The 25,669-nt window shown below is 38.0% G+C and overlaps 1 protein-coding gene across 1 annotated transcript; it reads right to left on the reverse strand.

The window, feature by feature from the left end:
* Positions 1–1,716: 1,716 nt before the first annotated feature.
* Positions 1,717–25,669, reverse strand: LOC111875708 (stAR-related lipid transfer protein 7, mitochondrial). Its single transcript, XM_023872168.2, has 7 exons — positions 24,929–25,669; positions 15,883–16,028; positions 13,240–13,332; positions 9,612–9,772; positions 7,188–7,370; positions 3,494–3,578; positions 1,717–2,589 (listed from the first exon to the last, which is right to left on the reverse strand). Exons 1-7 carry the CDS (start codon positions 25,441–25,443, stop codon positions 2,267–2,269), a joined length of 1,506 nt encoding a protein of 501 aa, XP_023727936.1. The 5' UTR covers positions 25,444–25,669; the 3' UTR covers positions 1,717–2,266.

A 25,669-nucleotide genomic window follows, 5' to 3' on the forward strand; every position in this document is an offset into this window, starting at 1 on the left:
AAATCTCCATTTCCTTCTGGTATATTTTCCATTACTTTTCACCTTAAATGTGTTCCAAATATTTTGTTTATTTTAATTGATGTGTTGTAAATTAACTCACTGAAATAAATACACCTTTCTAATTTTTTCCTCATTTAAAAATTGGATGTGTCTTAAATTTGAGGACATCTTATCTTCTAAGTAATACAGTACACACATGTGGGCACCCAACCAACCAAACAAAAAATAAACAAATGCAAAAATTTTGTTAGCAGTACAGGGGAGGAGAATTTTAGCATTGCACATTTACAGATACTGAACATACCGAAACAAAATATATATTTCATATAGGTTGAAATATGTTCACATCCTTTCTTTATAATCACTAATCTTCTTAGCAGAAACTAATGTAGTTACGTCTGGTGAACATTCTTTTATCATGGACATTCCTGTGAATTTCTGAAACTGCTTTATTACAAAACTTAGGATATCAGGTAAGTGAAAACAGTATATGAACACACCAGTTATACAAATTATGAACACTGTTGTATTTACATTAGTTCCTATACATTTTAAAAGAAATTAAATATCAAACTATTCTAAACAGTTGCTGAATAAATCAACAAAACTTTTGAAATCAATCTTGACCTGAAATGCAAATCTTATTTTTTAGGCATACATTTTTGAAATGCACAAATATTCCTCTGTCATCAGGCTGCATTCATTTTGTATAAAAAACTGTATATTTATATTTAATACACTGTTTGGGTCCATGTTACTGATTTCATCATAACAAAACTGCATAAAAATGGGATTAATCTTAACCTTTAAGAGCCTAGTGACACGGTATGGAGACCTTTAAAGTATAGCCGAGTGGCCGTGTGACACCGTATGGGTACGCGCATGCGCACAGTGTTTTAAAATCTAATTTTAAGGTAGAAATTCTTGTTCTACTTACATTATTTTTGGGCACCAGCTTTATAAGTAGACAGTCTTCCCTCCTGTGTCATCTAATTGAATGCAGAGTCCGATGTCGCAATTCATGCACTTTGTCCAGATGTAACCCCGTTTCCCACGCGAAGAGCACACACGACACCTCAGTCTCGTATTAGAGGAAGTCTGCCAGTGATGTCGAGTGGCCTCCTCTAATCGTAATGCTTATAAAACATCACAATTTCAACTATCCACCATGGCCTCATTTCGCATGGAAGAAGCCGAAATTGAGAGGCCGCTCATAAATGACACCGATTCAGAATGCGGTACAGACGACTCTGAAAGTGGCAGGGAAGCAAGGGGGAAACGCGGGGCTATTCCGAGAACAGTATCCCTGTGTGGCTAGTCCGAGATATACAGTCAGAATTTCTGAAGGACAAAGTACGATAAGACTTTGCCGACACTCGTGCATACAGAAAGGTTCCGACGTGACTGGAGAATGTGCAATATATACATAAACTTCCTCCTCTTTTGCCAGCTAAGACACAGTAAGGCAGAATGTCAGCAGCATGCATTTATACTGCAGAAACTGTATGCATATTTGTGGACAGATGCTCGAAATTGGGGGGGAAATTTTTTTTGGAATCAGTGTAACAATTTTTACAGATTTTAAAATCTGTAAATTACAATATCTGATTCTATATTCTTTCTAGATAAAAGCAGCATTTATTTCATTCGTTTATCACAAAAATTGTAGAAATCACAGCATTTTCAGTAACATGCTTACAATTTTTAGTACTCTACAATGGTGGACATTTAAATTAACTCCGGCCTGCTGCCATTATGGGAATTTAAATGGCCCATCTCTTAAAGGTTAAGCCAACCACATGCAAACCCTATGTAACTGTGTGCACTTCAAAAAAGTTATTCCATACACTGCAAGAAAACCTGGGGCAATAAAAAATTACACAAAGGAGGCTAGTCAAGTGTAAAGCTGTTTGTAATCAACACAATGAAACAATGAAATGTGTCAGACATACTTTTCTCATCAGAATTTATCAACAGTTGTTCCATTGTTTATTTGTAAGTTCTCATATAAACTAAGGAAGTAAATGCAGGTAAATATCTTGCTCCATTTATACAATCAATCTTGATTCTTTGTTTATGAAATTCATACCAACAGCACTGAGAGGAGAATGAATACTTCAGAGATATAACCAGAGTTGGATGGTCCACTCTGGACAATTACTTCAAATAAATCTGCCTAAAATTGAAGTATTACCATGATGATGTGATATGGCCCGTTTTGGTGTGGCACTTGCAACTCTGGAACCAGTGATACAATTTTATTCTTCTAGATGAACAACTGCCATGCATGAAATTGTCTCAAGTACATCCTCGAGGCAGAAGAACTTGTTGTATGTTCTTGTGTCTGAGATGGTTGATTATCTGAAGGTTTATGGGATGGTGTTTTGTCCAATTTTATGCCAAGTTCTGTTGAAGGATCCCACTTTTCTTCAGGTTTTGACCTTGTTTGACTCTGCTGTTTATAACCTGAGTCAGCACGAAGTTCTGATCTAGATCCATCAGTGTGTGCTTTAGTTACATCAGTTTGATCTCTGTGTTTCCTGTAGTCTCTGGCAGCCTGTCTCAGACGACATTGGAAGTCTGGAAGACCTGTAAAAATCATGCAGAGATGGGCCTCGATAGGTCAATACAGTGGTTAGCTATGGACAGAATGCTCAAAAGTTGCAATTTTACCTTCGTATATATTGAACATTATCGGAAAGTTTCCTCACTGAATTCCCAGCAGAAGTGCCTTCTAAATTAAATACTGCAAGTTTATGCTCACACTCAGACAAGTTTAGTTCACCTCATCTTGCAAAATTTTAATATAATTTTATTATTCACTGTATTGGAAAGGTGTTTATAAGGCAGTTTTAGTGATTATGGGCAGGCTGTTATACAGGCTTGCAGACATGTATTGCTGTTTACAAGGTCGTGATAAGTTTAAAACTGTAACCTGTAATGTTTATTAAATATTAGGTAGTGTAGAGTTTGAAAATAAAATATAATTTAGTTACGCTATCAGAAGCTCACACTGTATAGCACCAAATGACAGGATAATAGTGGATAATGAATTGGAAAGCACGTGGATATGGTCACGGCCTAATGCGAGATACTATGCTGATATATTCTGTCAGGAACTGTCAAAATCCATGAAGAACCTTAGCCAGGACAGTCTCAGTGTCCTGGCTGAGATATGAACATGGCACCTACAAATACAAGTCAAAACATTACTACTTGAGCCAACTTTATCAGTCTATACAATAATGGAATCAGGCAACATGAAGCACCACAGTTATATATCAAGACCAAGAGACTTGTTAAGCACAAAAATGTCATGATATATTGGTCACGTTATGTTTTGTGTGCACATGCAATACTAATGTCTTCCTGAAAACTACATATGAAGGTCCCTTTGGAAATTTCATGGAAAGTAAGACATCAGTGCAGATTGTTCTCCATTAACATCCAACAGATCTGCTTGGAATAAAAATTTTAGAGCAACTTAACTTACCAGTCATAGCCACCCACGCTGTTATTGAGGAAGGCAGTGAAACACCTGGATTATCAAAGTATGTGAGACTAAATTCCATACCAGGCTGCAAACCATAAAGCCACGGACATGGAAAAGGGAAATGTACAACACATTATTTATCTTAAAGTACTGGAAATACCAGTAAATTACGTAAAACGTACCGTAAAGCCCCATAAGCTTTCGTTAAAATGTTATGAGAATATAAGAATCAGATATTTTCACAGTACAGTGGGCCCTTGGTTTACATCAATACAAGTATATGCTGATTTGAATATCCTCCACTTTGAGAATTTCCTAGTAATTTCTTTTATCCCCCCCCCCAAATTCTGGGAAATTCTGTGTTGCACTCCTACTACCAAGAAAGGTCCTTCTACTGGGCATGTATTCATGGCAATGCCACATTTGGGTATACACTGTATATGCTCATACTCTATACCAGGCATGTCCAACGCGTTGATCGCGATGTGCAGTAGTGGCGCTCGACTTACTGGTACATTTATTTTAAAACTCAGTCTGTGAAGTAGAATATTACAAGTTTTTCTAACTGTCTGTGCCACATTATACTAGCTTATTGTGTACATTAATATTGTGTCTTAACATTTTTTTACAAATTCATGCTTTAAAATAAAAAATGAAATGGGACTATGTAAGTGTACGCTGTAAGTGTGCAAGTGCAACTGCCAGTGAAAATGTGGCAGAATGACAACACAAATCTATAGCATTAGAAGAAAAAACAGAAGCTATTAGAAGAATGGACAGTGGGCAATTATGTCCTACTGTTTGTACGGATTTAAATATGACCCTTCCTTTGTAGAAACAATAATGAAAAATGCTAATAAAATTAAAAGAAGACAAAACCTTCTTTCCTTGAAGTCTGCATAATGAGAGCTTCAGAACTTGCATTCTTTACCAAAAATTAGAATTAAATCAAGGTGGATGAGATGGGTGGGGCATGTAGTATGCAAGGGAGAGAAGAAAACTGATACAAAGTTTTGCTGGGAAAGCTTGAAGGATGTAGATGGGTGGATAATAATAAAATGGATCTTAGATGGGAATATATGGAATGGATTTGTCTGGCTCTGAGTATGGACCAGGTTCACGTTCTTGTGCTTACACAAATGAACCTTCAGGTTCCATAAAATTCTGGGAATATCTTGACTAGCTGAGAAACTATTAGCTTCTCAAGAGGAACTCTGCTCCAGGAGTTATACATAATGAAATGCATATTCTAAACCAACTAACCAACCATGTACAAAATTACTCTCCTATTGCAGATGGCAGACACAGAATTGTTAGTACCATATACTCTATGTGTTGAAGATAACCCCTACATTTTCAATCATAAATTTAAGTCTGGGTCTGTATTGCCAGAGAGAACAGCTACAGAATATTTTTCTTTTAAACTGAAATTAATACAAATCATGCAAAATCCTCATCAACATGTGACACTAGTATTTTATTAGATATATAACTTATGCTATTAACATTCACATAGGTAGTTGGTCTGGAATGCAGCTTGGCTCTGGTGTTATGCATTCTGAAGACTCTGCAGTTAGAGCAGTTGTGTTCATGCTATCCCACCACACTTCCTTCTATTATAATCTCAATGTTAATTACATATACCTAACATGGGTTTCAATTAGAAATAATTATGGTGGGAGTTAAGTGATGCATAGAAGTTGTATGTTAATTATGTATACCAAACAAGTTTCAATTAGAAATAATTATGGTGGTGTTTATACAATGCACACCAGCTGTTAAGCATCAAGTAACATTTAAGGATTTGAAATTCACATTTTATGCTTCATGTATAAGATGGCTCCCAGTTCTAGGGGACTCTTATTAAGCTTAGTGAGTTGTCTTATATGCCAGTATATGGTATATTATATACTGGAAATGTTAACACAGATGCTCCATACTGTTCCAAACAATGTATAGTGGGTCTCCTGTCATCTTCTTTAGGTTTGTAGATAGGGGAGATGGTCTCAAGATACAGAAATATGTGTAACATACAGCAGCGAACAATTACAAGCTTGGAGAATGGGTGTGTTTCTACCCATCACGCACACTACAAACATTCAGAGTTATTATGAAACTATGCTGGCACACAATTGTAAACATAAAAATATACAAAACTACAACTTTAGCCATTGCTTTGATAGGAATGAAACTTATTTTGTCACATTAAGGAAAGAATATAGACTTTGAGAACAGGTTGTTGGGTGAAACTGCACAACCAGAGTTTTGTAATTTGTACTCCCCATCAAGCATTATTAGCATCATCGAGCTGTGGATGAGATGGGCAGAGAATGTAGTACACATGGAAGAGCTGAGAAATGCAAAGAAGAAGAAGAAGAAGAAAAAACTGTAGCTCAGAAACTGGAAGGGGACACAAGAGGATAATATTAAAGTGGACCTTTAAAAATGGGATATGAAGGTTTATACTTATTTCATTTGATTCAGGATAGGGCTTGCTGCAAGCTCATGTGAACATACTAACAAATCTCTGGGTTCCATACAAGGCAAGGAATTTCTTGATGAGCTGAATGACCATTTGCTTGTCAAGGACAAACCCATGAAGTATGTTAGCCTGCATGCCAATATTAAGTAGAAGTGACATATATGGCCAATTCTTGAGTGTTACATTATTAAATAATGCTTTATCAACTGCAAAGGTTGCAAAATGTCAAGATACGATTGTGAATGGTAGTCAAGGATCTGGATACAGGTAGTCACAACCACTTCCAAGTTACAGCAAACTTCTTATCCAGCTTGTATGAGGAATGAGATCTGTTCGCTGTATAAGAAAAACTCATACAGAAGCCCAATATAGTCAAAACATGTTTTTGCTTTAGTTCTTGCAACAGAACAGATTGATGTGTGAAAGATTTTGGATTCAAAAACTATAGTGTGATCTGAATGCTTGGATATAAAAGTTTACTATACAGCATAATCATTGACCCATAAAGATTGAAAAAACCACAAACATCTTTCTACATGACAGCTAGAACACTAGCTGAAATATCTCATGCATATAAGTCTTGACTAATCTTCAACTTGCATATTGTATTGTATTGTACTGTATTGTATTGGAGAGGGTGGGTTTCCCCATGCACTTAGACCAACTGTTGGTCCATTGTGCGTCCCCGTATGATATTCTACCAGTCTCTATTCCCTACCGGTACTGGTGCATCCCATCAGTACCGACTCAGCCAGCGAGTTCGGCCTCTACTGGCTCAGTGGTATCTCGATGCTTCCCCCATCTACCAGAGGCGTTAGAGACTACTGTTGGGCGGGAAATGTCCTGAATTTGGCTCAGTGGTCCCCTTGGGACATGAGGTTCTTTTATGTGCCGTACAGCTATGACACGGGACCCACGGCTTAAAGTTCCTCCCGGAGAACTTGTTCCCTAAATTTTTCCGCCCTTAAAAATTCCACGACCTCTGCCGGGTTTGAGCCTGCGTACCTTAAGTCACGAGGTGGGAACGTTACCCCTAGACTACGGAGGCCGCTTTCAGCTTGCATAACTGTCATAATATTCTTATGTGTTATACCAATATTAATTATAAGTCTCTGATATTTGTGCAGGACATTCACATGAAAACCATTATATTCCTTTTTGGCATTACAAGCCTCAAGACAAAAGTTGCCAACACAGGCTGCGGACACTCACCTCATCAATATCAGTGCACGCTTTGATTACCATGAATGACCAGTAGTCCTTAACTCGATGATTTTGTGGGTTCTCAGGAACATTGGGATGCTCTGTCCCTTTGTTAATGACCACAATAATATTATTCTCTTGGTCAATCAAGTAACGGCGATTGAACACATAGTCTCTATTAGAAAACATTCGCTGAAAACAAAATATTTCCTGTTCTTATGTGGGTCTGTAAATGTTAATTCATTTCATTCAACAATATGTCATTCACTTTGTATATCCAGATGAAACTGTGTAAACCAGAGAGATAGGATTATTCTTGCTCTGTGTTGTAACTGTGTAATTCAGTGGCTATCTATACATGCTTCATTATCCCTTTCCATGTTATCCATAACATGCCTTGCTTAGGAGCACTGGCCTTTCTGGTCTGGTTTTATTTGGCATATGAGAACAATGAAAGAAGTCTCCACCCGTATTTCTTAACAGTTAAAGCCATCTGTGGCTTTCACCAACAGAAATTATTTACCATTGAAATGATTAAAGAATCACTGTACCACAGGAATAAAATATCATATAATTATCTTAAATACAGGTTTTATCTAAAACTGTGACTAAAACTCAGTATTCTGTGGATCTCTAATGGCAAAATAATTATGAACAGTGACTAATAAGACCAAAATGTCCAAGCACAATAGACCACTGTAGGTCGTGGTGCAAGGGCCGAGGAGGCCTACACCTCATACAAGACTGAAATGTGGTGAAATTTTAGGCATGAGTTGTTGCACAAGAGGAAGGAAAGGAGGAGTTCTGAATCTTTTCTGACTGTGCATGATCATGCAAAGCCTGTAAGTAACAAGACCATGATTCTGTAACCCAACTAACGAAGCTGGATCTGAGGTGACTGCGACAAGTGTGATCTTCTGGGCTATAATACAATGTAGTCTGGAAACAGCCCAATGTTTTGGGTGATCATATCACCTTCAACTTCAGGGTCAAAAAGTCAACCAGCTTCAAGCTTGCTTCTGCTGGTTTCTTGCTTGGCTTATTCTTTGACACTGAAGATGGAGGTGGTACATTTCCCTGAAACATCGTGCTCTCTCCAAACTATGCAGAATTTCAACTCACAAGACTTTACTCTTCAAATTACTTAAGTTGTATGAACATTTACAAAGAAGTGGTTTTTACTTTTCCCTTCTCATATGTAAAATGTAAGGACTGAAATACATAAATCTATATAACTTTGCTCTGTATGGGCGTGAAGCTTCGCCTTTCACAATGAGGGTGGAACAGACTGCAGTGTTTGACAACGGTGTTGAGCAGAATATCTCATCCAAAGGAGGAGAGAGTAAAGGCAATTGCATAATGAGATTTGTTACTTTCTATTTTTCATACAGCATTACTGGGATGAATGTATGAGGGGTAGGCCTTCTCGGCACTTGCTCTGCGACCTACAGTGGTCTATTGTGCTTTAGCATTACTGGGATAGTCAAATCAACGAGGATGAGATGCAGAGAATATGCACAACATACGGGAGAGCAGAGAGCTGCATACAAAATTTTAGTCAGAAAACCTGCAAGAAACAGACCACGCAGGAGACCTAAGAAGAGAGGAGAGAACAGTATTAAAATGGACCTTATAGAAAAAAAATGTGATGATGTGGACTGGATTCATCTGGTTCAGTGGCCTGAAAATAGGGCAGGGAATTTACTTATCAGATTATTAAAAATTAATCAAATCTGTATTGTGATCCCATTCTTAAGATTACTGCATTTACAAGACTAAATTACAAATGACATACAAAGTGATCAGAAATATCATTGGTTTAATAAGACATAATGCACCGGTCATGAAAATCCAACTCTTTACCATTAATCAGAAATCTATAAAATAAAAAGCAGAAGCATGCCTCTTATTAATCCTAAATATGTTATAAAAATTATTTTAAATTTCCTTCTCATTATATTTTTTTCACTGAAAAATGACTGCATATTTTTAATGTTCTCTTTAGACCTATAACACTTAGCTTTAGTTAAGGGAGACATGAACGTTTTCTGATACCAAAAACACTTCAAAAACACTAGTCTAGAACATATTTTGATTAAGCAGATGTCAAAATATATGACAAGCTTCACTTAAGATATTAAAAAGCAGCGGCTGTTAATATGGGAAACTGATGAAGTGAGTGGTCCCTATTGTTGGCTGTGTTTAAAAAGTTTCAACTGTAGGGACTGTTATCAATTTTATGGGCACATTCTATTTTATTGCATACCCGTGGACTGAATTATTCCAGTTTTCTAATGTGACCAGCTAATAATCTTTACTATGCTTTGCACTACATGGGTAACCCTTTCAAGAATAACATTGTGCTCACAACAGCTTTGCAGTGCAATTAACCCAGGCAGATGGACTACACTGAAGCAGCAAGCTTACACATACCGGCCACTTCATTTCCCAGTACACAATGTCGCTGTTGCTTGCACTGTCTTGCTCCACAACTTTCAAATTAATTGCAGTGTTGTCCCACGTCTTGCGGAAGTCCGTGTCAATTTGCACTTTCAAGAAGTCTTTGGCAGCAACATCATGGTATTTCCCATACACTACAAACACATCATATAAAGAACTCTAGTGTGAAAGCAATATCTCTGGAGTAAACAGAATTAAAGTACTTGACATTTTAAATTACTGCCAGAAAAGTTGCAAGTATTTTTGTATCTTAACATACTGCAAATGGGTCATGTCAAAAGCTGTGATTTCTGTGTTGAGCACTGTGTATGGGTTATGTAGATCAATGGTCTTTCTGGCTGTGTTCTTTGATGCATGGGTGCCGATCTGGTTCACACATGTTTCTGAGGTAAACTGGAACTTGAAGAAAGATGTTTACATCTCCAAACAGTAAACACAGACCACATGTAAGCTTTGTCCTTAGATACTGTAACTATGCAAAACAATGTTAACATTCATTCTCCTTGGTTTTCTACGAGGGGAAGTCCTAATGTTTTAATTGTCACCATGAGAAAATCATAATTCCAAAATATCGTTCTATACAGGAGATAGCCCATTTCCTGAGCTTGCTGAATGGTCAAATTTTCCTGTGCCAAGTGGACACAGGGAGCCACCGGAAGGGGCAGAAGCAAAATGGCGACAGTGGTTGAGAAAGTGGAGGCTTGCGCTGTGACACCATTCCTGCGTCTGCAAGGGAAGTCTGCCAGGGAGATTCATGACCAGATGACCGCTGTGTATCAGGAAGGTGTACAGTGGACAGGTGGAAGAGGCGCTTTCATTGTGGGAGGACAAACCTTGAAGATGAACCCTAAGTGGAAGACCATCTCTCGCTGAGGAACCGGGAATTGTGGCACTGTTGAAAGTTTTGATCCTATCTGACAGGTGCACAACTATCGAAGCTATGGTTCATGAGGTCTACATTAGCCATGGGTCAGTTTTCAACATCATCCGTGATGAGGTACACATGACAAAGGTCCTGCATGTTGGGTACCATGATTGTTGACAACAGTTCAACAGGGTCTCTCATTATGACCCTGAAACAAAGGAAATGAGCAAGCAGTGGAAATATGCAGACTTGCCACCACCAAAAAGGCCAAATCTCCCATACATCATCAGGAAAGGTGATGTTGAGCATGTTCTGGGACCAGCGGGGTGTCATCATGACTGACTATGCGCAAAAGGTTGTCATCATCACTGGCAAGTACTACCGGAACCTTCTGAGAAAATTATGGGAGGAAATCAAGAAAAAGTGATGTGAAATGCTGGGAAAGATGTGTGACTTCTTCACGACAACATACCAGGTCATGCTGCTCATGCTATGATGATACTTGGTGCCAGTTTGGGATATGAAATTCTCCCCCATCCACCATATTTACCAGACCTGGCACCAAGCAACTTTTTCCTCTTTCCACAGCTAAAGAAGCCACTTGGTGGTAAGCGATTCCAAGACGATGATGTCATTTCTGCAGTGGAGGACTTCCTAAACGATCAAAATGAGATCTTCTATTATCAAGGTATCCAGTAATAGATCACTGAAGGTTGCAGTGCAAGGACGGGATTTTATGGCCCACCCCTTACACACATACAAGGTATCCAGCAGCTAATGCTGTGGGACTCAGACTTGAGAGTGACTGCACTGGCAAGAACCAGCAGAAATTGTAAATGACAGACCCATCCTCTCATCAAAGAGGATGTTACATAAGGACTATAACCGCAAGTGTTCAGTTGGAAAACAAAATGACTAGTTGTGAGTCTCAAGGAGCTTGTCGCCATGGTGAAATGATTGGCCATAAACCACCAGTTGTTAATTAACTATAACTCTGACTCTGAGCCAGGTATAGCCAGTAAGTGGACAGTCATGGCTAAGAGGCCATGAGTTGTGGTTGAGAGTTATGAGACAGTGGCAAGACAGCTGCCGTCAAGTAAGGACATGAACACAGAAGCAGAGGATTACCTACTGTTGAGAGCTGTTACCAGATAATGACCGGTGAAGACACAGAATGCTAAGACTCAGACAGCATGTGCTATAGTGAATTGTTAAGTGTGAAGATTAGTGACAGTATTATAATCATTTGTAGTAAGTGTCCATTAAATATAATTACCAATCCAAACCCTGTAACTAGTCACTAACATGTGACAATAAGCATGAAAAAGAGTTGCAGCCAGTCAAGGGAAGAAGTATCCAGCAAGTGTTTATGCTATACACAAAAAAATGTAGTTAGATAAGATATATTTGTAAATTTTGCATTGTTCCGCTATATAAAATTCCTTGTTTTGAGGGATTTCATTCTGCGAAGTACTACTGAACTACTAACATACAGTTTTCACAAGTAAGCTCCAGTGTACCATCTAGGACTTCAAAATGTAGGCAAGGTTGTTCCCTACCTTAGGGTACTAACCCCACACAAACCATCCATGAGTTGGGGTGTTTGATTAAAATGACATTTCAGTATGCAATGTGTTAATATTTTCGTGCTAAAACAATTATTTCCTTTACACACACCGAATGTCACAACTAAGTAGGCAGCAATCATGATTTGTATTCAGAAGGTCCAAGGTTTGAATCCTGATCCCAAGCCCAGTTATTCTGATTGACTCTTTCTTTTCTTCAGTTCCATGAGGCAAGTGCTAGAATAACATAACTGCAAACTTCTGCATTCTTTCCAATTCATTACACACTAATAATAATCTAATCATTCAATTCCACAGAGTCAAAGTTACTGGCAGCATCATTAAGTAAACAATACATAAATAAATAAATATAATACATCATAAAGTATCTGAAACCAAGAAGTATGGGCATATCACCCACTTCAGAATGAATAATACATGAACATTTAACATCCTTTTAACACCCACACTAGAAGATGAACCTGTTCCATGCCCCAGGATGAGGTTGCTTTCTTGTCAGTGTAACAATACGAAATAGTTAAAATTTTAAAGGAAAAAAAAAAACAATCAAATTAAGAAATTAATCATTACTCATGTAACAAAAAAAGACTGGGAATACAGAAATGAGTCACATTCAAAAACTCTACTGCAATACCTGGACAATGCTTTAATAGCCATGGCTACTGTACATACCGATAACAATACAGAGCAAATTTCGTAACATCTCTTAGTGTCATCTATTGAGTCCATGGCATAAATCAGAGCAATTTCCTTTCTATATGTACTGAATTAGATCACACAGATATCTATTTGTGAGTTGTATACAGACTTCAATACTTTTAATTGATTTCAAAGGCATTACAACAGTGGAGCAATATTTTCCATGACCAGACTTTGTTAATGAATCCTGGATTTGTGACAACAGAATATTTCACTGATATGTAATAAGGATGAACAGGTTTCATGAAAGTTCTCATTCTTACGAACTACTTGTAAGCCAGATGTGTTTAACACTTCTAACTCCATGGTTTAGGATATGAGTATGTTAAGTAGAAACATAAAACAGAGAAGATTTGAAAGGGGTAGCAGTTAATTAAAGTGATCATAATTCAAGAATTTTCAATAGTTTTCCTGTAATTAAAAAAATTATGCCTCAGTGAGCAGTACACACCTTTATAAACATATAGCCCATGAAATACTTCATCTTCCTTTCTCCAGACCAGCAAATCTTCTCTCTCCAAAAAAGGCTTCCACCCACAGACATCTAAAACAGGAAGTAAATCTTGTAGTGCATGAGTCATACCACATTTTCCCACAAGGTGTTTGTGCGTGTAGTTCACGAGAAGCTGCATCATAACACAATTTGCTTTCACCCTACAAACAAACAAAACACTGCATCACAAGTAACTCCAGCCATGGTTAACTGCACTGCAAATGTCAGCACATCTGCCACATGCACACACCACACCTAACCTGTTTACCAACTATCATCTCTTTCTGTGTATTGCAGTGGTAGACACGCAAAATTACAGACTTCAAACCAGACAACAATCTTACGGCACTAGACAATACATAAGAGCAAGAAGTCTCACTAGGTAGCAGAAAAAACCTCACATCATCTGTTAATGAATGTACTCAGAGAAAGACATACCTGCTGAACCTAATGACAACCATACATACGAAGGGGGACCCAAAAATAACTGGAAACGACCTGTTGCGCGCGCATGCTTTGTAGTCACGAGTTGTGCTGCTAGGTGGTGTTAGCTGGGGGTCTCTCGCGACTGTTAGTGAGCTGGCGTCAGTCTGAGTTAAGTGGTTTGTCTGTGGTGCTCTGTTGTGTGCGTTCCTGTTTCAACCCTTTGGCGATTAGTGAGATGGCCGATCAGAAGGAACAAAGAGTGTGCGTGAAATTTTGCTTTCTGTTAGGGAAAACTGCACTTCACTCTTCAAACCGCGGCAAACATTCACGCGGTTTTCTCTTTGGTCATCTCCGAGCAAGCGAGGAACAAATTTTGCAGACACCCATCTCATGTGCAAACCTTCGGTTAAAATTCGCTGGACCGTGCTCCATGAGATGTTCGTTTCCTCAGAAAGTTGTTCAATGGTCTTTCGACGATCTTCAAAAATTTCACGCACACTCTTTGTTCCTTCTGGTCGGCCATCTCACTAGTAACTAAGGGTTGAAACAGGAATGCACACAACAGAGCACCACAGACAAACCACTTAACTCAGACTGACGCCAGCTCACTAACAGTCGCGGGAGACCCCCAGCTAACACCACCTAGCAGCACAACTCGTAACTACAAAGCATGCGCGCGTAACAGGTCGTTTCCGGTTATATTTGGATCCCCCTTTGTACATTTAAAACAAGCTATGATATGAATCCATAATAAATTTTAAAAACAATCTGTGAATACCTGTGAGTCAAGAAATGAAGCAACTTTATTGAAACATACAGGCTTGGGACAATACAGGAAACAAAACATTTTAGTAATGTACGTACTTCACTAAATTCAAACAATATGAAAAACAAACCTTCAAACAGCCTTACTTTTCTTGGTATTCTAAATTTACATTCACACCTCCAACATAACTTATGTAATTTGAACAGTACAATCAATTATTTAATTGACTGTACATTTAAAAATAAAATAAATATTTAATACAATTCTTCATACACAGTCATAAATCCTTTTTCCCTATTGATAACTAACATTGGAAGGTCCCAGCAAAAATAAAATTTAATTTTTAAAAGTCACTTGAATTCTGTTCCCAATTCTGACACTCCTTCATATTGGTACTGAGGATTCAATAAAAGAAATTTCCAATTAGTTTGGACCCTGACCACATAAGAAAGTTCTAAGACTGATCCAGTATCACACAAGAGTGCTAACATGGACCTTGTTTCCAGGTAATTGCATTGGGTAGAGGCAGGGTGTAACAGCTGATGTACTGAGACATTTACAACTGCAAAACCCCCACCTGATATTCCTTGATTTATGGTTGTCCCTCATTTAATGTTCAATTCCACTGCCCTCAAGTCAATAACCTAAATGGAAAATTACCTTGGTTTCAATTTTCCTCAGTTTAATATTTAAATCCACGGCTGTCAAAATAAACCTTAAATGGACGTTTCAAAGTTTTTTTGCTTTCATTTTCATCTTAAAACTTGAAACAGTAAATATCTCCAAAACATCAATAATACATCTTCAGTTTCTTAATCCTGTGGTGTGCTATTAACTTAAATGTAGTGGCTAACAATGTACACAATGAATTTTAGGTGGTACAGCAGCAAATACTAACTAATAAATCTTTATTTATTTCAATAATTTCTAGATAATTATACACTTTACTTTATCTTGTACATTTTGGGCAATACATGTTATTGAAATTGGATCCAATTTCTGATGAAAATTAATATATGTAATTCTCGGATTTGTCTCATATTTTTTTAATTTGTTATACCTAATAATGGCCAATAATGATCGAAACATGTCATCTTTTAAGAAATAAAGGCTAACTGGTTAGTATCTGGTGACATACCACCTAGAATTTGTTCTGCAGATGGTTAACCATGACAATTACATTATCAGTAATACAGCTTGCATCTCCATGGAGCCATCAACCAGAAACAGGCGCCACCATCAGTGAGCTTCAAATCTTCCTTAACACATACAATGTAAGTTCTTATCCTCTTCAATGTAGTCTCCTTGCAAACTAAACAGCCTCATGCCTGAATTATTCTTTCAGAATGGTCCTGTATAGTTTTCAAGGTCAAATAAAATACAGATGCTACACCTAAACTGCAACATACCTTTTTCAAAGCAATGTGTTTTGTGAGAACACTTGCAATAATCAATACTGGGCAGAGGTGCATCAACCACCATGCGCTTACGACACTGTCGACATGTTATTGTGTAATCACACAACTTGTACACAGCCTCAAGTTCATTTAAATGCCTGTAAGTATGACACACAAGTCAAATTGACTGATTATGCAAACTGCATTAAGCAAATTAAATAAACAAAAATGGCCTCTTAAAAGGCAGTACAGACATTCATACCAGAAAAGTGGGATCAGTTCAGTGCAGTTATATGGGAATTTGTAATATTCTGTCTCTGAATCCCATAAAACACACAGAAATATGAAGTTACTACCCAGGAAAACAGGAAAATCCAGGATGTGATATGGTTTCCAGAAAAAGTAGGCAAGTTTATGGTCTCATGGGACATGATGACATGCAGCAGGTTTCTCCTGAATGCAGGTGCCCTTCTACCAGCATATACAACATCAAATCACAGCAGACCATAAACATGGTACTCACTGTTGTGAAAACCCACACCTCACAAAACAAGTTTCTTTACTTCTGATATTAACTAAAGACGACAGAAAAACATGCTTATCAGAATTTAGGTTCTACACTGTACATCAGGGAGAAAAATGGACAGAACTAATGAAGTTTACTTTTCGGAATTACTGGGTTTTTGGACATGACATGACGTTTCAGAAACTGGATCTATTTCTGTCTTCAGGTGTCTTCCTTTCTCACCTGAATACGGAAACAGATCCAGTTTTCGAAACATCGTGTCCTCTATTACCTAGAATTCCGGATGATGGGAAAAGTCCAAAAACCTAGTAATTCTGTGTGTCATCCATCATCATCAGAACCCTTTAGAATCTAAGTTTACTTTTGTTTGCCTGTTTCATGTACTACGGTGATGGTCTTCATTTGCAGCATTAGCCACAGAAAGCCTAAAAATATATTCACACAAAACTTGGACACACACAGAAAGCTTACAACACAGTACGATACAGTAATGACATGCGAAGAAAAGATGTAACATTAATTCAATTCAAACAATTCACACTAGATTTACAATGGCACAGAGACAGCAGTACATGGTTCTAATATGCGATTTTTAAAATTCTTTGTATATTCTGTGATGTGCCTGAGCCTGTTTTTTTTTATTCAATCTTCACACTTGCAGCATACAGAATATCAATGTTGTCTGTGTATTTGGTTATTCCATTCCTTTTTTTTTTCTTTTCTTTTTGGCCCTTTGCCATCATGTGCATATGTTGAGCCTTTCAATGTGCATCAAATTTTAAATTCATCAGCACATTTCAGGCAAGGAACTGAAGTTCTCAAAGTGTACAACAAAGTAATTAAAATTGGGTGTAATTAATGTCTTACGTTCATCCTGCTCTGTAGCACATAATACAACTCAGAAAAAGTGGCATTTATTTTTAATAACATTGTGGAGGAAAACTGCAATAGTGTACCCAATAGTACTCAAAACACTAAACAAAAGTTACATGACATATTTTATACTGGAATGCAAATCTTACTTTTTATCATCTTACTACATATCTGCATTGGTGTAATTATATAATAATTCCCAACTAACCACCTGTCACACCATCTTAAAGGCTTTTCAAATGGAGGTTTCAAACTCTTAGCACATAAAAGAATCAAGAGTTGGTGTCCAGATAAAAGCAAAAATGCCAAAAAAGTAAGTAAAAAAAGTTTGAATCCAGATGCAATAATTTTCTTCTATATTTTCTGTCGTCTAAACAGTAACATCACGACAGGGTTTATTAACACATTAAACAAATAAGATAGGGATTTAAACAAACACCTGTTACAAATTTCTGACTCAGATACACACACTGGAAGAACAAATCTTACAAATGTGTTATACAGTATACATAAAATGAACAGTTTTATAAGTAGACTGAAAACAGGAACATATTATTTGTTTACAGGAAATTTCATCACATGAAAATAAAAGACATGCTATATATTTTTGATAATGACAGTGTCATTAAATAACTTAAGAAAACAAAATGCACTGTATCTTTATGATGGTCAAGAAATAAATAATGAACATTTAGATATGTGAAACAAACAAAAGCTGCTGAAAAACATCAGATGTCATTGGTAAGCCCCAGATATGGTTGCTTTCCTTGTCAATGTCACAATATATAGCAGCTAAAACTCTGATGAAGGAATAACACCGAAATTAAGAAATCAAAGTACGAGTATATTCACTTAGAGAAAAGAAAAAGTACTAGGAATGAGGATTCAAATTACATCCACAAATTCTGTCGTAATGTTAGCACACTGTTTTAACAGTCTTAGCTACCATATACAGAGGGGTCCAAAAAATGTACTCACTCTTTGATAGTCAATATCTTTGGAACAAAATGACATGTAGTTACAATTCTTGCGCGGAGAGAGGAGAGTCATTGTATGTGTTTGAAGTGACCACCATCAGAGGCTAAACAGCGCTGATGCCGCCGAACTGCTGAGCGAACTAGGGCTGTCAGTGTGTCTGGTGTGATGGCTGCACAAGATGCTTCGATGGTTTCTCGTAGTGTGTTCAGTGCAGCTGGCTTTTCTCGATAAACTTCATCCTTCAAGGTTCCCCATAGGTAGAAGTTGAGAGGTCTTAGGTCTGGAGACTGTGGTGGGTACTCAATTGCACCTATTCGACCTATCCATCGTCCAGGTAGAATGTTATCCAAGTACGCCCTGACATCTCGATGGTAGTGAGGTGGAGCATTATGTTGTTGTAGGTAAAATCTCTCATCTCCAAGCAGCTCTCAAATGGCAGGGCACACACACTGATTCACAGATTTTTGCGGTGATTGTGTAAAGTGTTGCAACACCATAGCACTGGAAGCTGGACTTGTTACTATCCGCGGTCGCCCACATGCACATCATGAACAGTACCGTCAGCTTCAAATTTATCCCTAATACGGGCAATTGTTTGACGTGTTGGTGCCTGAGTTCCAAACTCATTCTGCCATTGTCGTAATGTTTTCATACTTCCAGTACCACTTCAATACAGCTTTGCGTTGCTCGAAGAACAACCTTTCACCCATTGTTGCTGCTGTCTTCTGCTTGCAGTGTGCGTGACCTTCACCATCTGTTGAGAAAACATTACACTACACTACGGCGCAAGAATTGCAACTACATGTCATATTGTTCCAAAGATACTGACTATCAAAGGGTGAGTACATTTTTTTGAGCCCCCTTGTATAATGGCAAGGGTATGAAGTAAATTTCATTAATATCTTTGGGTACTCTATGTCCATGACAGGGAAGACTGACTTACTCTGGAGCTGAGCTCTTTTGGAGGAGCCGCCAATTCTGCAGCTACTCAAGAATTTCCCAGCATTTTATGGAACCCGAAGGTTCATCCCCATGTTCACAAGAGTCCTCTACTGGTCCATATCCTGAGCCAGATCAATTCAATCCATACCATTCCATCCTGTCTCTCTAAGATCCATCTTAATATTGCCCACCCACCTATGCCTTGGTCTCCCCAGTGGTCTCTTTCCTTCTGGCTTTCCCACCAATATCCTATAATCTATATGCATTCTTTGTTTCCTCCATTTGTGCTACATGCCTTGCCCACCTCATCCTCCTTGACTTGATCATTCTAATTATACTTGGAGAAGAGTACAAGTTATGAAGCTCCTCATTATGTAGTTTTCTCCAACCTCCTGTCACTTCATCTCTCTTCAGTCCAAATATTCTCCTCAACACCCTGTTGTCAAACACCTTCAGTCTATGTTCCTCACTTAATGTCAGAGACCAAGTTTCACACCCATACAGAACCACAGGCAAAATTATAGTTTTGTATATTCTAATTTTTATGTTTTTGGACAGCAGATGAGAAGACAAAAAGGTTCTGGACTGAATTGTAGCAAGCATTACCTGAGCTCAATCTCCTCTTGATTTCGATTTGTTATTGTTATTCCTAAATATCTTAACTGTGCTACATTTTCAAAACATCTGTTTCTTATCTTTATGTCATGACTTGGCCCTGAATTTTGGTGACAAGACAGCAATATAAACTTAGTTTTCTCTGTGTTTACTTCTAGACCAACCTCCTTACTTGTGTCAATTAAAGTTTGTGTGTTTTTCTTTATGGCATCTATATTATCACCCAGTAGAATCACATCATTGGCATAGACCAACAGCTGATGTGTCCCATTCAATTTCAGTCCTACTTGGTTTTCCTGGACCTTCCTAACTGCATATTCTAAAGCAAAGTTGAAAAGGAGTGGTGATAAAGCATCTCCTTGTTTTAGACCATTCTGGATATGAAATTTATCAGATAACTGTTTACCTATATGGACTTCACTATATGTTTCATTTAAACACATTTTAATCAACCTAACTAGTTTCATGGGTATCCCAAACTCTATTAGAATATTGTACAATACTTCCCTCCTAACTCAATCATAGGCATTTTTGAAGTCTAAGAATAGCTGATGTACTGTCTCACTGTAGTCCCATTTTTTCTCCAATATCTGACGGATGCAAAAGATATGATCTGTAGTTTATCTGTTACATCAGAACTCACACTGATGATCCCCAATAATTTCATCTATATATGGACTTAACCTTGAGAGAAGAATATTGGATAAAATTTTGTATGAAGTTGATAGCAGTGATATCCCCCGATAATTACTAGTCAGTTTTATGACCCTTCTTATGAACTGGTACAATAATAGACTGCTTCCACTGATCAGGCAAATTTTCCTTATGCCAAATAGAAGTAATTAGCTTGTGGATCTTAGAACATAATGCATAGTTTGCCTCCTGTTTGAATAAGTTCTGCCAGAATTTGATCACTACCTGGCGATTTATACCATTTCAATTCTGCAAAAGCATTTGCCATCTCAAAAGGGCCAGGATCAGGCACTAACGACTTACGTACTGAAGTATACTTGAGTGGCAGGGAATATAAAATAAAAAGTTATATTTTTATACGGACATTCAGTTCCTGATTATTCAGCCACAGATTATCCAGTCTGTGTTACATGTGTGGGATTTTTAATTTCTCAAAACAGAGATGCATTTGAACTAAGCTTTCATCCTTTCTCATCTCAGATAAGCAGAGCAGTGGTTTAACAGGAATAAGACGAGTTGCCTTAGTGGTAAGAGTGAAAATGGGGGAAGGTAGAATTGTTTCCATATGTCTCTACAGTGATGTGTGTTAACAGACTGAGTAAGCAGGGCAGGTTGCCTGTCTTCACCACACATAAGCTAGTAAAGGAACTTGTGGGGTGGGACTGTCACCAGTATCTCCTCTACTGTAATACAGTTATTTTGGTTTCAGCCATTTGTCAAAACAGATCACATGCATTACTAGAATAGAATTATGTTTCCTCCTTCCATTATATTGCGTGCTGGGACAGCTTAGTTAATACAGTGGCGGGCTATGGTCTGGATAGCCGAGGATCAACTCCTGGTGAGGGTTAAGAGATTTTCTCTTCTCCACAATGTCCAGGCTGGCTCTACGGCCAACCCAGCCTCCTATCCAATTGGTACTGGGGGTTACCTGGGAGTAATGGGGTTGGGGCATGCAGCTGACCAGTCACCTCCATCTGGTGCCAAAGTCAACAACAATGGAGCTATCGATTTGTGAATTGTGGAAATCATATTCACAACACGAGTATCTCTATCTCCAAAAAAACAGTTCTGCTACTTCAGACACTTGTGTTGGGTCCGATGGAATTTCTTTCACCCCTGGATTTCCAGTAAACTCTCCCAAAGTAGGCGTTTTGTCTACTTTTCCCCATGAGGCTGTACCCGAAATTTTACTACCTGCACTTCTACATGCACTTTCATCGGAGCTACTTTCACTTTTATTGTATGTGGCCACAATTGTTTGTTGACCCCTGTCACTGCCACTGTCTCACTTTCACTACTCCTCTCAGAAGGAACATCAGATAGATCATCGGAGAACAAGACAGATATTTCTTTTTCTCTGAGATATGGCTTCATCTTCAACTGCTTCTCTCCTTGATTCATACTGCACTAACTTCCTGCCTGGTACATAACAGCTTGAAGGGTCAAAGATTATTTTCCTTTGAAGAGGGAACCAAAACAGGGAGGTCAAGTTACTGCCTACTAGGCAAACATTCCAGAGTAATATTACGCAGTGGTCATTCATTTGGGTGGTGCCAGAGAAAGGTATAGTGTGTTACAACCTAGCATGTCCTAAAATCATGTCATACGACCGGTCTGCCACGTTCAGAAGCCAAAAGCATGATATCATGCGACCGGTCCTCAATGTGTTAAAGCAACATCACTACATCATCCTAAAATCTAATCTAATGTTAGTACAGAAATCTAAAGCATGTGTGCTAGCATTATTCTAAATAAATAGAATATTCAATCCTCACTTCAAACTACTCAGTGTGTCCTGCCTCTCACTCGTGCCTCCCACATGGCTATGGACATAGAATAAATAGTTCTTATTTGTAATCATGAAATACATTTCTCACTACAATAAAATAAATATATGAAACTCTCATCCGAGAAAGAAATTACATATGAACATTAAAAGTAGGCTTAAAAGTTGTAAGACTAATATGCTACAAGCATCACAGGCATGAAGATTACTAAACCAAAATTGTTTTGTCATTTCCTGTGATATGCCAGCACTGACGACTGTCAGCCACTCAGTGAACATTAACTGCATTAAATCCTCTCCTACCAAGCCATCCATCCAAGATAAAAGGAAGCAAACAGCACTCTGTTACACCAATGTAATGGAAAAACAAGGATGGCAGTTGTGATGCTCTGCAAATGGGGCAGCTTGTGGGTGTGGTTCAGGTGGTAAAGAAAATTAAGTGAAGTTGCGTGGATTAGAATGGTTGTTCAATGAAGAATAGATTTTTCCACACCTACCTACTTCGGTTTTTGTTAAGTTGGCACTATTTCCACAAGTGTTTGCCTGACATTTATGCGATTATGGTATTTCTCTTAACATACATAATAAAAAGTAAAACTATCCCTGTACCAGGCCGTGAAGGCCCATAATAGGGTGGTGAGACGTTGATGGTCCCACATTATCTAGACAATCGGCTCAAAGATGGCGGTAAGGTTGTTAGCCTTATGCGCCAGCCGTGCTTTACTCCCCAGGAAAATTATTTAATTAATTCCTGGTACTCATTTCTGTTAGAGACTGAGCAGCTGGAAGGATTAGGTCAATTGAAAAAATCCAATGACCTCATCGGGACTTGAACCTGTGATGCATTCATAATTTTATACCATTTTGTGAACTTCAATATCTGCATTCCATTGTTCTATGCAATGCATTTTGTCTTATGACATGGCAATGCTGAGTAAGTAAGATCTTAGGGTGTGTTACATCTGTATTATTATTTCAACAGAGATGTTGAACATAACAAATAATGGAAAAACCATCTGTTTCTCCATATAATTGCTAGACTGACTCACGCATTTGTCCCAGTGAGAAACAACCAGTCTTATTCCAGAGCAGAAGATGCTAGGGTTTAGTGTATCATTTGGAATGATTTTTCTAGGCACCACACTGTTGCACTGTGGTCCAAGAACTGAAGAAGAAGAATGCCATGTGTGTCCCTAGATTCTGTCAATAACCTCTCCGTAGGCTGGAAATATTTGTTCCATCCACCAGTCAGTTCAGACATTGCCCCTATCAACTTCCACTTCTGTGGGCCACTGAGAAAGTACTTAAAAGGGAAAAACTTCTACCATGATGATGCGATGAAAGCTGAGGTATGTCAGTGTGTGCAAATACTGAGCCATTATTTCCCCTCCAGAGGCATTAAACATGTGGTGTATCACAGGGCAATTGTCTCAGTTGGCCTGGTGATTACATGCAGAAGCAAAGCATCTATTAATCCTTCTGTTTTGGAACATACTGAAGTAATAAATACAGCTAAGCTCATGGTCTTCTGGGTTGTGACACTCTGTAGTTCTGTGGACAGACACTGAGGATTCAGAGGAACTTGCTGCCTCCATCTTCAGGACTGCAGTAGGTAGGTTTATGAACAGGCTTGTCATATTTCATATGGGTAAGTTACAATGAAGGTGCTCATGGGATCCAAGGAGGGTAAAGAAAGGAACCTGGTACAAAACTATGAGAAAATGATGGATAAGAGACTGACCTTACCAGGGGCTCGCTGGTTTACTGTCACTTGGAAATTGGAACAGTGAGAAAGTACAGATTTTTGCTGGGCTGCAATATTGTTTTCAGGAGGTAAGAAGAATGGTGTGGAAAATGGACAAAAAAGGCCCTCTTTCAGGGCCATCATAAGTCTTTCTCACAGGAAAGAAATTTAAACTGAGAACGGGAAAATTATCATCTCTTTACAGGGCTCTGGTGAATGGGAGATGAGGGAACAGCCCTGTTCTTTCTTTTGAGGGCTGTGTACAAAGTATCATTTTGGAGGAAGCACTCTTAACTGGTTTATCCTCAATGAGGGACAAAACTACATGGTGTCACAAACCAGAAGGCCACAACCTAATAATCACAACCAGAGAAACCTCAGAATTTACACAGTAAATACATGTGTAATACACCCTCTGATATTTATTGAACAGCCTAAGTATTGTCTATTTTTGGAGCACTTATATTCATGTTTGTTATACTAGCTTCTTTACTTACTTTGTTGTTTATGTACTGTGTGTATATTATTGTTTAATATCTCTTTTGCTCAAGTTGAATTGTGCAACGTACATCTCCTTCCACGTTTCATATTCACCCGTCAATGGATGAATGTTGAATTAATGAAATGCATATGTATGTATCACAAGTTTCCTTCTCCTTACCATTAAAACGTTTCAAATATGTATGACTTCCAACAATCTGCAGAAATATATTAGCCTACTTCTCTGGTGAATATTTTAACATCACCCACACGAGAATTTGTCATGAAAACAAGAAAGGTGAGGGGTATAAAGTGAGATAAGACGTTTTTACTTATAATTAAAGGTACAGTATATGGAAACATAAAAGTATATAATTATTATGATTGTACACTATTATAAATGAACCCAAATACTGACCCCAAAACCTCTTCATCAGGAATTCTTTCCTCTTCCCAATTGAACACCGACATTCCAGCAGCAGTCAAAAGAAATTCCTTTCCTCTCCTGGACAACTGATGTCGCATTTTCTTCATAAGTTCCTTCAAAGCTACTTCATCCCACAGCTTGCTATAAAGACTAAAAATCTGTTGGCCTCTTCTAATTCTATGTGCCAAGACCCATTCACACTGTTGTGTACACACTCTAACAATCTGCACTGATTGTTCTTTCAGGGACAGAGGAAATCTCTGCACGCCTTGTTTGAAGTACCACAACAGTGTATCACGAGCGTGCATACACCTTGATGTATGGTAGTCATGCACGGTAACAGTGCTTGGTGTATTTATCATTAATGCTGAATAAAATTTCAAAACTTGGGCTTGAAATTTACTACCCAAGAAATAGCATTTAGAAAACAAGAAATATTTCGCTCGCAATACTGTACTAATAGGACGGCTGCTAAAAGGAATTCGTGGCAAACTATTGTAATACATTGTCACTTTAAAACAGTTACTGCAGTGATTTGATTAAAAATTGACTGCAATTGTTTCTTACATTATACCACATTAAAATAAAAATAATTGCTTCTTGAACTTAATAAATACACGATCAGCCTCATGCACATTTATAACCGGCAAACATGACGAAACAAATGCTACGAGATATGGTAACAGAACAGATATTGGAATGAGATGCAACACAAACTACTACTACTACTGA

Source organism: Cryptotermes secundus, unplaced genomic scaffold, assembly GCF_002891405.2.
Source record: "Cryptotermes secundus unplaced genomic scaffold, Csec_1.0 scaffold478, whole genome shotgun sequence".
Lineage (NCBI taxonomy): Eukaryota > Metazoa > Arthropoda > Insecta > Blattodea > Kalotermitidae > Cryptotermes > Cryptotermes secundus.

What these genes read in the sequence shown, in the direction of transcription:
- LOC111875708 (XM_023872168.2), bottom strand. Translation starts at nt 25,443, where the DNA reads ATGTATTACAATAGTTTGCCACGAATTCCTTTTAGCAGCCGTCCTATT. An exon ending in CCTGATGAAGAGGTTTTGGG is followed by an intron (nt 16,029 to 24,928) that starts GTCAGTATTTGG and finishes TCATACTTACAG; the next exon opens with GCATTTAAATGAACTTGAGG. An exon ending in AGCGTGGGTGGCTATGACTG is followed by an intron (nt 2,590 to 3,493) that starts GTAAGTTAAGTT and finishes TGATTTTTACAG; the next exon opens with GTCTTCCAGACTTCCAATGT.